The sequence below is a fragment of the Strix uralensis genome, chromosome 9, assembly GCF_047716275.1.
Source record: "Strix uralensis isolate ZFMK-TIS-50842 chromosome 9, bStrUra1, whole genome shotgun sequence".
NCBI lineage: Eukaryota > Metazoa > Chordata > Aves > Strigiformes > Strigidae > Strix > Strix uralensis.
Window position 1 is genome coordinate 20,461,112 of NC_133980.1, and position 16,207 is coordinate 20,477,318.

At 39.6% G+C, this 16,207-nt stretch overlaps 1 protein-coding gene across 11 annotated transcripts in view; it reads left to right on the forward strand.

Annotated features, from left to right (window-relative positions):
* Nucleotides 1-16,207, forward strand: part of DOCK10 (dedicator of cytokinesis 10) — a 164,506-nt gene that overhangs the window by 51,105 nt on the left and 97,194 nt on the right. For 10 of the 11 annotated variants that reach the window (XM_074877692.1, XM_074877696.1, XM_074877687.1 and 7 more), the window contains exon 2: nucleotides 10,148-10,267. In XM_074877692.1, coding sequence (XP_074733793.1) covers nucleotides 10,148-10,267 — 120 coding nt within the window. The remainder of the gene's footprint in view (nucleotides 1-10,147; nucleotides 10,268-16,207) is intronic. The other variant, XM_074877694.1, reaches the window with a different exon arrangement.

Here is a 16,207-nt window from a genome sequence, read left to right on the forward strand (position 1 = left end):
CTGCTGTAATGTCACACATAACTTGGGTTTTCAGCAGAATCTGTTCTGGTTTTCGTTCTTTTCAGACATCATATAGCCTAAGATGGGGTCACTGTGTCATGTTATTCTGCAAGTGTATTTCTTAATAGTTTGTTTAGCCCTTAGGAAATGCAGACACACTTGAGTTTACTTTTTTGGCTCGTGACCTGTGTCTTTCTACCCAATGTTTCATAATCGGCGCATGTTAAATCTTTGGCCTATGGGCACTTTTTGCTATCAACCAGAAGCCAATCTCTCCTCCATGCATCAGTCCTCTGCACCTCTCATGCTGCAGATTTCAGTGCAGTATTAGCTCCCACTGCAGCTTTAAAGTCTTTTGTATATGGGGACCTTATTCAAAGAGTGCATTTCTTAATATACCACGTTTATACCTGTATTTTCTTTAGATAGACTTGTATTATTTGCTGGAAACTCCTTTTTTTTTTTGTAAGACTAATTATGATCTGATTAGTTTTAATTGATTGTAGGTTGTTGATTGAGCTCAGTGCGGTTGACCAGATGTTGCTCTCATTTACATCCTGTGGGTGTAAATGACTTGATAGCTAGATAACTGATTGGGAGGGTAGTTGATGTCAAGGAAACAATTATAATTTCGACGTCATTGTGACAGCTGAATTTATAATGGTCACGTATAGATAGTACTAATTTTTACAGATAAAGTGTGGAAATACTTACAATTATTTACTCAGATATGTAGCATGAAAAATATCTAAAACTCGTTAAGAGATTAGTAACCATAATGTAGGTAGAAAAAGAGAGATATTCACTGAGTAAAATGAAGCAGAACAGCATGTATGAGATTTGCCCTAAGGGACAGTGACTTATTACTAAGTACTCTCTAGAAGTCAAACGGTATTTTTTAAAAGTTTACTTAGAGCTAATGCAAACAGTTGGTTTTGCTTCAGAGGCTTCTGAATTGGTCTTGACCCTTTCAAAAAAACCTGTTTGCTCAGTCTACAGTCTAGGACTTCATACATCTAAATTTTAATATTTAAGTGAAAGTGGGCAGTGTAGTTTCCTGATGTGCTGTGTTGCAACTTCATCAGACTTAAAACAGTGATCAAAGTCTTTAGCATCAGAGTGTGATCTAATGAACAGACATTAGACGTTTCCCTTTGGTCCTTAAGAAGTGTTTCCTATGTACTCTAAAACCAAAGTCTACTAAAAAGAAACTTTATTTTCAAAGTAAATAAAAATGTTTTTAAAGACAATTATGGGCTGTGCACAGTGTTATGTAAAATACACCCCTGTTTTAGCAGCAGGTTTGTGCTGGGTGAGCCTGGTGGAGGAGCGACTGAGCTAGGAACACCTGGCATGTCCTTCCCCTGAACCTGTACACAGGTGACTGTGGGTAGATCACTCCATCTCCCTTATTCATCCAGTTTACACGGAAGGGGACTGGTTTGGCCTGATCTTGTTGCTATAACCAGTTCTATTATTGCCGTATAAATGCTGTAGGTGTCAGAGCTGAGTTTCTACCTTTGCTATGAGGGTCATCTGAGTGCCACTTAAAGGCAAAAATTGGGAGTATCTTTTGTTTAATGTAGATTTTCCTTAGACTTCAATAACTCTATATATGTGAAGTTGTGTGTGTGTGTGTGTGTATACACAGAGTCAGAAGTGCTGTTTACATAAACTTTGTACTGGAGGCTTAAAAGCTTTGGTCAAATCCACTGCGCGCAGGTTGCAGGATGGTTTTGGTAACATTCCTGTTTGTGACCGTGCATCTGCCCGCCTGAGACCATGCTAGAAAAAGTGAACATAAAGCAAAGAGTGTTTACAGGACAGTTGAACTAGACTCACTCCAGCATCCTCTTTGTGGTGCTCAGGGCAGGACAATTCACTTCTTCCCTGGGGTGAAATAATCGCTAGTGAGGCCGGTGGCTGGATGGAGTGCTCCAGCTCTGCATCAGCAGGTCCTTTCCATTCACCCACAGCTCCCACCCCTCCTTCCCAGTCCCCTTCCAGTGCATCCTACCTGCCTGTTCAGATGCAGTTCAAGATAAGTGATTTACATCTTTGGCTTTTGCTTACTTGCTTCAAGAATAGATTCAGCATGGTACCTTTAAAGAAAACCTTTTGTTGCTATAACTGAACTGTTTTTTTCTGGCTAAGGTCAGGTAAGGGGAGTGAAGTGGCTGAGTGTTGCCATGTTAAAGCTCTGTGTAAATTAAAAAAAAGAAAAAACCCTTAGGATACTACAAGACTTTCTTGTTTTTCCCCTGAAGTGACCTATGGGTAAATCTTTAGTCTAGGCTTCAGAAGTACTCACTATTTAGAAGCTGTCATTTTTGACATTTTGAAATGCCAATACATGAAATTTAATTTTAAAACTTAGCAGTTTCTTTAGAGGTCTTGTTGTCGGTGGCATGATAATGCTGATTTTAGTAATTTCCTGATTAAACTAAATTTATCTCTTTCCTAAAAAGGATTTCCAGCTACTGCATAAAGAGGACAAGTAAGTTGTTTTCTTGTTACCGTGAATATTTTGCAGACCATATTGGTAGTTTTATCTAATGTGTAAAATGGCAAGTGCTAGTCATTGAAGATGCACATGTGTACATGCCCATGCATATACCTTCCAGACTCAGAAAGCACTGCAGTGAGGCTACAATGCCAGATGTATAATCACGATTGGGAAACAGAATTCAGGAAATGCTTATGACTAAGTCAAGTGTAGCATGAAACAACCCCTCTCTCCCACCAGCATGGATGGATGCTTTGCTGAAGCATCAGCCCTGTGTGGCTTGCACATTTTAACCATGAGTGTGATAGTTTTATGAGGCCTAGTGCTTTAAAAATTCATAACGAAAGCAACAATAAATTCTAACTTGAGAAATAAAAGGTAATAGAAAGAATAGGTCACTCCCAGTTGCCTGAGAACAGGCCGTTGTGGTTTGAGTATTTTTAACCTTGGTCGCTCATTGGTCAGCTTGCTGGAGAAGTTACGTGTCTGTGTGCCACTGAAGTCTCTGATGGCTGCAGCTGGCTTACCAGTTAAAATGAAAATGATCTGAGTTAGCTCATCCAGATGAGAGGTGTTTCCATTTTTCAAATATTTAATACACTGAATTCTCTTACAGTAACCATAAAAGCTGGAAAATACGCAAAGTGCACCTTTATAGATTTAGATCCAGAAAACAATGGTAACTTCCAATGTAGGAATTAGGATTCATCGCATCCCAGCTGTATTTGTACAGAGTAAGTCTCACTTAGTCAAGCAAATACCTTATTGGTGACAATCAGAATTTTCATTAAACAAAGAAGCTTTAATGAAAGAAGATGATTTTTCACTTTATTCCTAGCAGGATCTTCCATAGGTTTCCCTGCTTTTTCACTGCTTAAGCTGATAGGTACTATAGTGTTTTGGAAACCTATTTCTGAATCACTAAGAATTTGGAGGTTTGAATCTTTTTGTAATTCTTTGCAATTTTCTCTGTACCAGAATCTTGTGGGAACTGGCAATCCCCTTAATGAAATTTATTGGCATGTCGGCTTCACCGCTGACACTAAAGAGTGTAGCAGTTGTGCTGTGCAGCCCTGAAAGACTGGCTGGATTCTTTCCAAGTGCAGTTCTCCAAGGTTTAGTGAAAGACGTGACAAATTAAACATTTTGGACCTGACAAATGAATGTGTTTTCACGTGGGTGGAATGGAGGGAGTGTCACAGAAAATTTTCTTTGTACCACTAATTTTAATAAATTTGTTGACTGTGGATCACATTCTGAGCCCAATGTAGTCTTTGTAACGTGGCCAGAGAGTTTGTTGACTGTAAATAGATTCATACCAGGCCAAGCAATCGTAAAAATGACGAGATATAAAATAAAAGGAGAGACCCTCTGCCTGCTGGTTCTGGCTGTGCTTCCCTGTCCTTTCCTTGAATATCTTTTGCAGACCCTGTATTTCTTCCCCTGTGCTTGAAATGAAAAACTTATTTTCCTTAAAGAAAATCCATAAGACGATGTGGAGTGTGTTGTGAGCAGAGAGAGGGCAGACCTGGGGTGAGAGCCTCTGGAGTTGGTGAGATCTGTTAGTCCTAGCTCAGCTACTTGCAGGTGTGGGGGACACCATAATCCTTGTGTGGCTGTTCTGTCTCTGCTCACTGGGTGTAAGTGCTGCCATGGGACTCACTGCCAGGAGCACGTTGGGTCATCTGGCTGCTCACCTGTGATCTCAGCTGGTGGGGGAAGAAGCTGCATCCAGTGAAGATACCCTTTCCCATGGAAACCACCCCAGGCATCAAACTGCTGTACTGCCTAATGGTGAATAAAGACATATGTTGGTCCTACAAAAAAGTAAAAATTTTGGTGACTCTGTAAAAAGTGAATGGTTTTCTAGTCTCAGCTTCATCTCCTTGAATATTCAGGCAGCTGTGGCTAGCATTCCTCAGAGCTGCTGGGCAGTCTATATCACCAGCATATCTGAAGCCAGGGTTAAATTCAGCCTTTATGCTACACCTCCTCCAAAAGTCCTGGAGTCCCGACTGTTCTTTAGCTTCAGTTTGGACGGGCTTGGCAAAGAAATTTAATTTAAAATTGGCCCACCCTGGTGGAATAAAATTAGCTACATCTATTAACTATATATAAAAAAAATCTAGTCATGTATTATGCCAGAGACAGTATTTAACTGGGGAAAGGAAAGGAAGAACAAGAAGTGTGAGAAGCGCTTCACATTAATGTCATCCCAGCAAGTAATTTAATTTGCTGTTGTGAGTTTTAATTGGATTGGGCTTGGTTAATAATATCATTGAGAAGTCTATAAAAAATGAAGGAATGCGATGCTGTTATTTCAGTAAGTAGCCCTTTCACTTGTAAGTCTGCCCATTTCCATACTTCAAATGTATGAATGAATTGTAATTCTAGACAAGCTATAGCCTGGATGAAATATAAAATCAGAGTCCTGATTGGTCTTGACCAACCTGGCCATTACACTTTTTATGAACATGGAGTGGATCTTTCTGTCATGAAGATATTTTACTCCATGTAACTGAAGTCTGTCAGCTTAAATTCTTTCTGTGTATCTGTTTCTTTAATTTTGTTCTTCCTGGTATGGGAAAGAGAAGAAATTCATTTAAACATCTGCATTAAATTCAATAATTTTAGATACTCAGTATTTGGTGTCTGGGAATAATACATCATTAAAGCATAGAAAATCAGCATTTGGTCTAGTTTATTTTTAGAATGGGGAAGTGCTTGGGATGACTATCCAGAGACTATTGGTCTCAGTTACATCATTTCCTCCTTTAGTGAGTGTTCACAGAAATACGGCTTCAGGAGGATGTTATATAAGTCATTTTGTCCTATAATTATGAAGAGAAGATGGGTACTAGTATCAGTGCACAATGTCTGTGCAGCTGGAGGCAAGCCAGGTACCATATCTGTTTCTGTAAAATCATTTATGTGGATATTTTTGGTCATTATTACTGGGAAAAATAATGTTTTTGTACATAGACCAGAAGATGATGGCGATCAAGCTGTACGTCACTGGTGGAATCTGGGCTGTTTCACCCATGTAAAATTAAGTAGTGATTATTCGTCTGTGGTGTTGGCTCTGGTGCTCATTAAAGATCTCTTCACTATTCAAAAAGAGTTTGGAAAAGTTGGCTCAACAACATACAGAAGTATGCTCCACAACACTGTCAGGGTGTGAAGTAAATGGTGCTGCTGTGATTGTTGTAACAGGTGAGGAGTCAGAGAGCGCCTTTTTACTACATGTATTCACAACCATTTCAGTACAACTAAATGTAATTCATTACTCACTTGAGATAGAGCCTATAAAAAGCATTATAAAAATCCAAGCCAGCATAATTCGATCTTGGCACAGATTGCTGGGTTGGTCTGTTTCCAAAAAGAGCAGACAAGTTAAATTGAGAAGAAGCAGCACTATGGTTATTAAATTAGCTTTAAATCAACCCTACTCATTTACAAATCTCTGCTATCACTCACAGGGAGAAATTCACTAATCCCCACATTGCTGCTTCTGTCTGCCTGTGATGAGAAAGCTGAGCAGTCATTCCACGCCTTCTAGAGATAAACTGCTAACTAAACCAGCTGCCACTTCCTATCTCAAATGCAATACTAAGCATTGCAGTGCTCAGTTTTGCCAAATCCAAAGTACAGGCTCTACAAAGGATGGAGTCAGTGTCCACACTGCATAGTCTTAAGGTTTGTAAGAACATGCAGAATTGATAGAGAGGCATCATGTTTATTATAGTGTCATGCTTGATGTTGGCAGGGGATGGACTAGATTATCTCTGCAGTCGGTGTATTGACAAGGATGGTCTATTACTTGCATCTCTGATTTATGGAAGTTGGCATAATACAGTATTGCCTTTTATACAGGATTTTGCTGTAATGCCATAGAAGGAAGAATGGCATTTGTCATTGCATCAATAGACAAACATCACCATAAATATGGAATTGCTTCACTGAAAAGTTTTGCAGTAATTTTGATAATGTCACATCTACTTACATGTAGTTACATTTTGGATGTGTAAACTTTCTCATAAGACTTCTCTGTTAACATCTGGTAAAATGTTTCCATCAGATCACGCACTTTGCAGCACTGACAGCAAGAGAATTAGTGCTGTGGGAACAGTGATTTTCATACACTTGCTGTGTTTCTCTGCTTCAGGGTTTTCTCAAGTTGCATTCTTGTCTCACATAAGTGACCTTGCAGCTGTCAAGGAGAAGTTTTCCCCTGGAGTGTTTTAGGCAGCTATCAGGAGTGGCTTTCTGAGTGCTTCCAGTTTCTGAAGAGGAAAGAGAGGCGAGTGTGACATAGCTTACCCTGCTTCCACCTGCATCTGGACATCTGTGTGATGTTAATTTTGAAGGAGGTGTAGCTGTGCTACACCTCACAGGGATTTCCAGGGGGAAGGAGGAGTACCTCTTCATTCTGCCAGCCCCAGCAAAAAGGGTAGTTTCCATCGGCATAGAGAACCTGGAAATGCCGCACATTTTTATGGGATTCCCCCGTATTTCAAGAGAAGTCCCAAGATTTGTGGGATTCCCCAGCTCTTAGTCTGTAACTTCAATAGCAAGGTGGCTACTTATGTCATTTGCTCATTTTATGTTTTTTTAAGAGATGTTGAAAGCTAACATTCATGATATTTCTAGGGAACATCTGACCTAGATTAATATTGTGTTGGCGCATCTCTGGTTGTGAAGAGTGGACATTTATGGTTTCAATGCCATGTCTGACTTATTAAAAGTTGAGATTGTTGCAAAACCATTAACCTAACAGTATCTGCTCTAGGAAGGGAGGGTTCTCAGTGTAGTCAATGTCACAAACTTTCTGCAGAAAATGTACATGTTTTAGTGAAACCACTACACAGGAAAAATGCCTGCATGATACACTTGTACCTCATAAATGTCAGTGCATGTATTTTTTCACTTTGAGTTTTCTTGTAAATGGTTGCTATAAGACTTCCTACTGAAGGTAATGGTTACACTACCACAAGTTTGCTTTCTGCTAAACTTGGACTGAGCAGACCTTTTGTTTGTTCAGACCTGGCCATCATTCCCAAAATGAGTGGTACAGCAGAGATGGTACGTTCAGTGTTCACTGGTGTTTTCTCTTCATGTTTTAACTCCTTGAAACTTATATCTATATAGAAATATTTAATAAATAGATACAATGGTCAATTTAATGAAGAAGAGGCTAAAACTTATGCCTAAAGGATACTGCAGTGACTCAATATAACTTGAAGCGGCGCATGGTGAGATGGTTGGATGAGCCCATTATGTTTCTGTGGGGAAGTGCTGTCAGTAAATGGCAGACTGAAACTCACTAAAGAATACGGCTACTACTCAACCTGAGCATTTCTTGAGCAGGACTGTGTGAACTGGTACTGGCCAGAGCCAAATGACAGTCTAAGGTAACATGGCTGGGTTAATATGAAGTCTCATGTGTCCTAGTAGGACGCCTTGTCTTCCCTGAACATCACACACAGGTATACAGTCCTGTCACAGAATCTAAATTAAACTTTAAAGCTGTTTCTTCCTATTTGGGCCTTGTGTGTTTTACAGATGCCTTCCTCTAGATAAGTTTATTTTTTCTGTTAAACAATCCCAAGTTTTATTTCTAATTCTATCTCTCTTTCATAACTCTAAGGCAAGAGAGACAGCTGTCCTTGTAAATTTCTAGATTCATCTAGGAAGGAATCTAGAACAGTATCTGTGTGTCAGAATCCCTTTTTATTTTACTCAGACAGACAGATCTTTTAGTGGTTTCCTGGGAGTTGGTAGTTAAAAATACGCTGTATTTAGGTAGGTCAAGTATTGCTTCTCTTTCCTCCCTCTCCCTCGCATCCCACAGCAACATTCATGAACCAATTTCCTTGGGAAAGAGCTTTCAAAAAAGTTCTATTTCTTAACATTATGTGTTGATCTTGTCTATCTTTTACAAGTCTTTACTGTCTCAGCATCAGTGGATAGTGCTTTTGGCCTGTGAATGCTCAATACTAATGATTTTTAGAAGTTTATTAACTCTTAAGCTGGCAATCGGGACTAAGAGACTTAATAGACTGAGAAGAGAGTTAATAAGACTGAACTGTTGAAGGAACAGCTCCAACTTTTTAAATTACATCTGCATCCTTGGAGGTTTTCAAGACTCATCTGGACAAATTCCCAAGCAGCCTGACCCAACTTGCCCTGCTTTGAGCAGGGGGTTGGAGGAGATGACCTGTAGAGGTCCTGAGTTATTCCGTGATTCTATCATAAGCTGTTTAGCAATTGAATAACTTTCTAGGAACATGTGTATCCTAGTATTTTAATCCATCTCATGTGGCTGTGTTACTGATACTTAATTAAATTAAACTTTTCAGAGATGCATTTGATACCAAAGGGAGTCTTGAACTTAATATAGAAGGGAAACAGTGTTCACAAGGGCTGGGGAGAAATCTTGAGATGACTGTAATTACTGAAAAAACAGGAACTCTCCAGAATAAAGTCAAAAGAAGGAGACACTTGTATATTTGGACCATTATATGTATAATGGACCATATGTGAGTGGTGTGTGTATATATATATAAAAAAAATATAATGGAGAATCATGAGATTGTCCGTTGGAGAAGTTTGCTTCATGGAGATGTGAAAGCTTTCTTTTCCAATACACCATGGTTTTGGTTTCAGGAAGAAGGAAGGAGGGAAACTTTATATTATTCTCAATAGCACAGAGCAAGAACAGTGGGTAAAACACAACTTAATGTCCACCATTGCATCAGACTGAAAAAGTGTTTTGCAGAAGTGTTTCTGCATTTGCTTTCCACTAGTGCCCTCTTTCTTTCTCATCACCTGCTTTTCTACCCCTTCTAGCAGTTCTCTTGCCCTTTCTCATTTACTCTTTCTGATGCTTAAGTCTTTGAATTAAGCAAATGTTGACACTTTAATATACAATTCTTCATTTGTTTAATGTATTCTAACACATCAGATGGGCTTCTCTTTTTCTATTTTTGGGTTGTATTTCAAGACAGTGTGACTTTACTTTTGTTTTGCCGTTCCTAAGATGGTTTCTTACTTTACCACTGTTTTGGGCAATAATAGTACTATTATGATGATGGTAATCCTATTTCTGACAAGAGAAATCATGGGGATGGGTGCCAGGTTGTTTTACCTGGTAATAATCCAAGGTTATTCTCCCGAAATAAACTATGTGGTGGCACTCACAAGCTAACAGCAGTTCAAGAGGTGGGACTGTGTAAGACAGTGAAGAAATTAGTAAGTTATTTATTCTAAAACATATTAGCTCAAAGTCATATCTATGTTCAGTTCAAATTGTGTCTATCTGTCTGTTTGCCTACACATATTTACATAGAAAGAGACTGTTCCTGAGAATGACAGGTAAATTAATGTGGTGGTTTTGATCTCTAATGAGCTGACAGATTGCTCTCAGAGTGACTGTTACAACTGTCTCAATTTCCTCACCTCCACTGTTCTTGCATGAGATCAGCTGCAACAAGTTGGGAAGAAGGGGGGGAGCGGGTTGGAAGAAGTTATTCATACTTTGGTATAAAAAAGGAAAAATGCAGCAGATCTCAGTTTATGAAGGTGGAGGAAGGTAAATTTGGGTGTAGAGAGATTACCTGATTTTTTTCTCTTTTTCCACAGCAGGAAAAACCCAAACTCTTGGAGCCTTTGGATTATGAAGCTGTTATCACAGAGATTGAAAAAAATATTGGGGATAACCAGTTTAAAGATCTGATATTATTCCCTGATGATGACTTTTCAGTAAGTACAAGGCAGATATGTGTTATTCTTTCTCTTAGGTTTGTCTGTTCATTTATTTATTTTATCTTCATTGCTAGAGGGAGAGCCAGAAGTTGCTCAAAGGTTCTCCAAGATTTTCTTAATTCATGTGTGTAAAGCCTTACTTCTCTCCCACCAAATTAATTCTTTTTTTCTCTGACATTTGTCTATGAGTGAATTTACTGTTCAGGATTAGATAAAGCTCGAAGCCCTGATTGTTCCTAAATATATTTCAGGAACTCAGAAAACATGTTATTCCATAACATATACTTGTCTGTTTGCTCAGCACAGTGGTAGTTTAGCTAGTGCTGGAATCTCTCCCTACTATTATAATCTAATTTAATCTCAGTTCCACAATTTATATCCAGTCTTTCTGATCCTATTCTGTTTAATGTATTCGGCCACTAGAATCAGACAGCCCATGATTCCCAGCCTTCTGCTCAAAGTCAGACTTTTTAGGTGGTGGCTGTGACATATTTCCTAGTTTGTGCTGTTGCTGACATTAGATTGCAGGACAAAGATAAATCCAAATGGACTTGATTTTTGTTTGGTTTGGGGGTTGTCTTAAATTCTTCTCCAGTGGGGTTTGAGATCTGGCATACTGAGTGATGGGGGTGCAGAGTCCCCAGTGCTGAGTCAGGCTCCCATGGTGGGATGCTGACAGGCAGTAGATACTGGAGCCCACAGCCATGGTCTGCCTGACCTCATTCCATGTTCCCCATTGCTTGTCCTGGCAAGCTGCAAAGAAATTGAGAACCTGCAAGTCCAGGGCAGCCCTCACCAAGGCAGCAATGGGGCAGCTCGGGAGGGCAGGGGCTGCCTGCTGGGCAGTGGGGAGGCATGCTGCCAGGCAAATAAGCAGGCAGATTGCCTGCATCTTATACCAACTTCTTCAAAATCAACCCATCTCTGTAAAGGATTTAGATTTTGATGAAGAGGCATTCTCTAATGGAAATACATTTCAATTTGTGACCAGTTTTAACTGCTGTGCAAGGGCCCTTCCCATCAGCTCATGGCACTGCTACTGTCCTGTGGGACTGGCTTAATCTAATCGACTGCTTTGTTTTACTAAATGGCTCTGTTTCCTTGGTGGCATTAACTGAGTTAACCATGCTCATGGGATTGAAAGAAAATGAAACAGAATAGATTTTTTCATCATCGTTAATTCCTTTATCCATTTTGCACATTTGTGAATTTATGAAATTGAAATTTAGCGTTATGAAGCTGACTAGACATACTGTGTGCTGTCAGAAGGCCCTTGAGCCCCTTGATTTAGAGTAACTGAGCTCAAGTCAGTGGAGCAAATCCTCTCAGTGAAAGAAGAATCATGTCCTAGTGCTCAAGACCTCTGCCTGTCAAACCATGTTTTCATATCCTTATTTTCACTTAATTTTGAGCAGTTGCTGCCTGGCTTTTAGTAGCTATTTCTATTTTGTTTCCTCTGTGTTATGCTTTGCAACTATTCTGCATAATCCATTTAAATAAAAAAAGAAGAAAAAAAGATTAAGACAGATGAGAGAGGTACCGTGGCCTGTACTCAGAGAAGAGCAGAGGCAGTGGTAGGTGGGGTCCGTATCCTTGCAATAAACCTGTCTCTTTTCCTTGCTATGTTCTGTTGAAGTCAGCTGCAGTAGCAAGAGCCTATGCCACCAAACAGGACTGCAGAGCTTTCATAGCAGGCAGGTTTTTCAGCTGCAGAGTGTCTATTTATAGCCCTGCTCATTCCTGCTGAAATATCACCTGTGCACAAAAGTCTGGGTCAGCCATTTGTGTAGAAAGAGATCCAGGACTGACTGAATTTAGGAGGTGCTTAGGCTGTCTCTGAGTGTTATTTAATGTGATAATGCCCCAGGAAATGATGGATGTTACTGTTTAACTCCTAATGATTACAATTGCTTCAGACTTTGTGGCTCAGTGTTGATGCAGCCCCAGTTTGGGCCTGTGTGTTAGCACATCCTATGGGCAGAAGTCTCTTCAGAGTGAAACCCCACTAAAAGCATTAGCTGACATAGTGAGCATAAGAGAAAATTCTGCTTTTAATAATGATTTCCCATTTCTAGATCTGTAGAATTCACCACATGCATCAGATATGGGTCAATTATCATCTTAGCTGCTCTACTGTCTGGTCTTCTGTTTCTTCTCAGAATTGCTTTCTCTCTTTGAAATGCAATTCAAAGAGAATGCAGTTATTCTCACAAGGCTTTTGTTGGTCATTTCCAACATCTTCTGAGAAGTCTGTGGAACAGCAAAGAATTCTTGGTATCAGTCTGAACCTGATAGTATTTATTCCTCCATTTCCCTGCATTTCAACAGAAGAATACAAGAGGTATGCGTTACAAAGATGCGTTCTCTGGTTTTACTCCAGTTGGGGAAAAGATGCTTTAGTTATTGTAACTGTGCTTAATAATCCTTTAAAACAACAACAAAAAAATGGTTCACATCAGTTCCACTTCTTGTTTTCCTAGCAATGCATTGCTCGCTAACTCTCCTCCTTCCTGCTTAAAGTCCAGTTTCCCTTGAGAAAAAGCATGTTAGCTCAGCTTCATTTTTCACTTGCTCCTGGATCCCATGAACAAATTGCCCTTCTGTTGCTGTGCTGTGAAATAATGGCCAGTGGAAAATTCTGCAGCAATACAGCAACTGTGTGGAGGAAGGATCTGCAGAGCTTCACAGGAGCTCCTTGTCACATGAGTACGAGCTTGCACTGTACTTCTTGACGGCAGTAAGTGGGAGTTGATAGGCTTCCTGTTGTGTTCATAAAAATGCATGCTTGGTGGTGATGCTGGTAGGTTTGCATCCTCACCGTTGGGTTCCATTCACCTTCTGTTCCCCAGACCTGGCCACACTCTTCCTTGAAAACTGGAACCACTGCGGTCTGGCATTCCTATTTCTCACTTTTCTCCTACGTGTTTACCAGAAAGGAGGCCATGAAAGAAGCGTGGCAACTTCCTTCAGATTGCTCTCCCTCTCACCTTTAACCTTTCATATCTTAGTCTTGCATGAATTTGTTGTCATACATTTGTACTTCTGCTCCTAAGTGTCTTTATGTAGTCAAGCAAAATCGTTGCTGTATCCTTTCAGAAGTATTTTTTTATCCTTTCTTCATGTCACCATCATTAGGAAATTCACTGAACCCCTAGCAGTCTCTTTTCAAATCTCTCCAGGATCAGAAGTCTTGCATAGAATCATTGGTGCTCTCCCTTAGTGGCAACAGGCTCAGCACTCCTTTGCTAATGCCTTTGCTTGTGTAGAGGTTTAGTAACTAAATATATGTTAACAATATGTTGATAAATATGAGTTAATTGTCATAAAAAGGTAGCTGAAAGTATTTAATAGGTACTTCAATTTGATATGGTATAAAAGTACGTTAAACTCTCTGGGTCGTGAAAATTTGTTCCCCTTTCTCTCCCCACGTACTATTTTTTAAATCTGTTTGATGAGTGGAAGTCAGAATTGTATAAATGTAGCTGAATGTCTGATTTGAACCTGCAATAGAAATAATAATTCATTGCCTAAATTTAGGACAGGTATAAGATGGCAAAGCTTAACTGTGTAATGCAAAACCTATTGAAGTGCAGCCTGATGTGCTCTGCGCTCTTCTGGGCTTTTGAAAGCCCACCCAAGTGCCCTCCAAGTATCAGGGAGGCCTTAGAAGAGGGGCTGAGTCATGCAGTGCCAATACTCTCCATCACTGCAGGTGTAACTGTCTCCAGGCTTCTCTTTTTGCTCTGAACAGGGAAGAGCCAAAATCTCTCTATCTTTCAGATTGTGAAACCTCTGCTAGCTAGATATTGTGCAGGGACAAAAGTTGTTCGTTTGGATACAGAAGTTCACAACAGAACCAGATGAATATTTAAGGGGAGAGGGCAAGAGTAGGCAATGATATTACCTCTTCACATGAAACAGAGCGCATGTGTCACAAGGGCAGCTCTAAGCACAGATCTTAAGAGCCTCCTTGGAAGTAAACCTGTAAACCTGACTGTTATTTCTAAGATAAGAAGAGTTACAGTGGTGAGATCATGCGTTATTTTCAATAGCACAGGATTTATCTCCCACTTTCCCATGTGATAGGCATCTGCTCATCCTTAGAGGACCAGAAATTGAGTCCATTATTCTCATGACTAATGGGATACGGGTATCCTTGACGTGCAAATTCATGGCTGGGAGGAGCAGGAAAGCAGGAGGTATCTAGACTTCAAGGGATGTACTCCAACTACTTAAATAGAGAGAGCTAATGCAGTCAGCAAAGCAAATGCTGTGTGAGCAAAGCCTAGCCTCTCACACTGAATGTGATTCAGTGTGTGATGGGGCAAAATCTGTCCTTTAAATGTGCTCTGTTGTTGCTTTCCTTTTGCTTTGCCCCCGTGCACATACCTCCTCAGTGAGGTCTGTGCTGGGACAGCAGACAGCAGCCTGTCAGGAGCCCTGTATAGCGACAGCATTTACACGGTGGTATTTGTACAGCAAAAATGCATCTTACTGTGCTTTTTAATTTGATGGACTAACTCATTACAGTTTTTGGTAATGTTAAATAAATCTGTTTACTTGGATGAAAAGTGGGGCTGAGCAGCTTTTCTTTAGAGAGATTGAATCTAAGCATTAACATACAGGAACATTTCTGCCCATGTGTGGTTAGCTCTCTTAGAAGGGCTGCCGTTTCAGGAAGTAAATATAATTATTTTTGATGCATCTGTCTGAAGATTTAACCACTGGTAACATGCTTTCAGACTAAAAGCTATTAAAATAGATTTAGAGTGAAAATGTTTGAAATGGTTAATGGAGTTTGAACTCCATTTTCAAATACTAAACTCACCATGTCAGTGGGAAGTAGACACTGTCTGAAAACATGATTCCTAATCAGTTGTTTATAAGGAGCAGTATTAACTTGTGGCTTTCACTGTAGAAAGTGGATGTAGCGAGAGAGGGTGCTAAATTAAATTGCACCTTATAACTTAGCAAACACCTGGGGCCAACAGTTTCTGCAAATGAGACAGTCTGGATAAATGCCAGAAATTGTTGGATATAGGGTATTTATATAAAATAGATTAAAAAATAATTCAGAAGAATTATGAAATTTAATGTTTTAGGCTGATACCTGCATTATTTGATTATCACAGTTTGCATGCACAAATGAGAAGATAGTTGGTCTCGGATTTGAACAGACAATTGCTATGATTGCCTAAACATTAGAAAATTAGGCTGCATTCAAAGCACATTTATAGATGCTGAATTCTGTAAATAAAATCCTTTATTTTTTTGATGACCCTTTCAGAAGTGCTTAGTCTGTTGTTGAATTTTAGTTGTTTTCTGAAATAAAAAGGTTTTGGTGAATACATGCTATGCCTGATCAGCCTTTAAGAGCACTTAACTTTGGAAGTAATCAGCTATGAACAGGAAGTGTTTTTGTGGCAAGGCTTTTGCAGCGAAGTGGTTGACATAACTAATTCTCAGAAGGGAAGTGCTTTGTAGATTTTTAAAACAAGTTTAAATATAACAATACACAAGATTTTCCATGTCCCAATTCTATGTCAATAAACCTGTGATATTCTTTGTCAAAGTCTGAAAACGCGACAAGCCCAATGTTATCCAATTTCTCTGTTTTGCACGGCTGTGTTTCGTTCTTTTAAGTGCAGTCTTGAGAAGGAAAGCAGGTGAAACAGTGGGCTTGAGTTATGTCTTGTTCAGCTACAGGCTTTTTTACAAGTTGTGTAAGGAAGGGGAAGCACAATGACCCTATTAAGGCAAATGCTAGCTGTCTTGGTCAGTGTGTTGATATCATTTGACAAGAAGCATTCTGTTAGGTAAAAAATTTTACTTACTCTGTCTTAATTAAACAAAAATACTGAAGACTATCTTCTGTGTAATACATGGGGCAGATAAGTTTTGTTATGGGCAAGCAGAAGAGGTTGTTGGGCTCTCTGC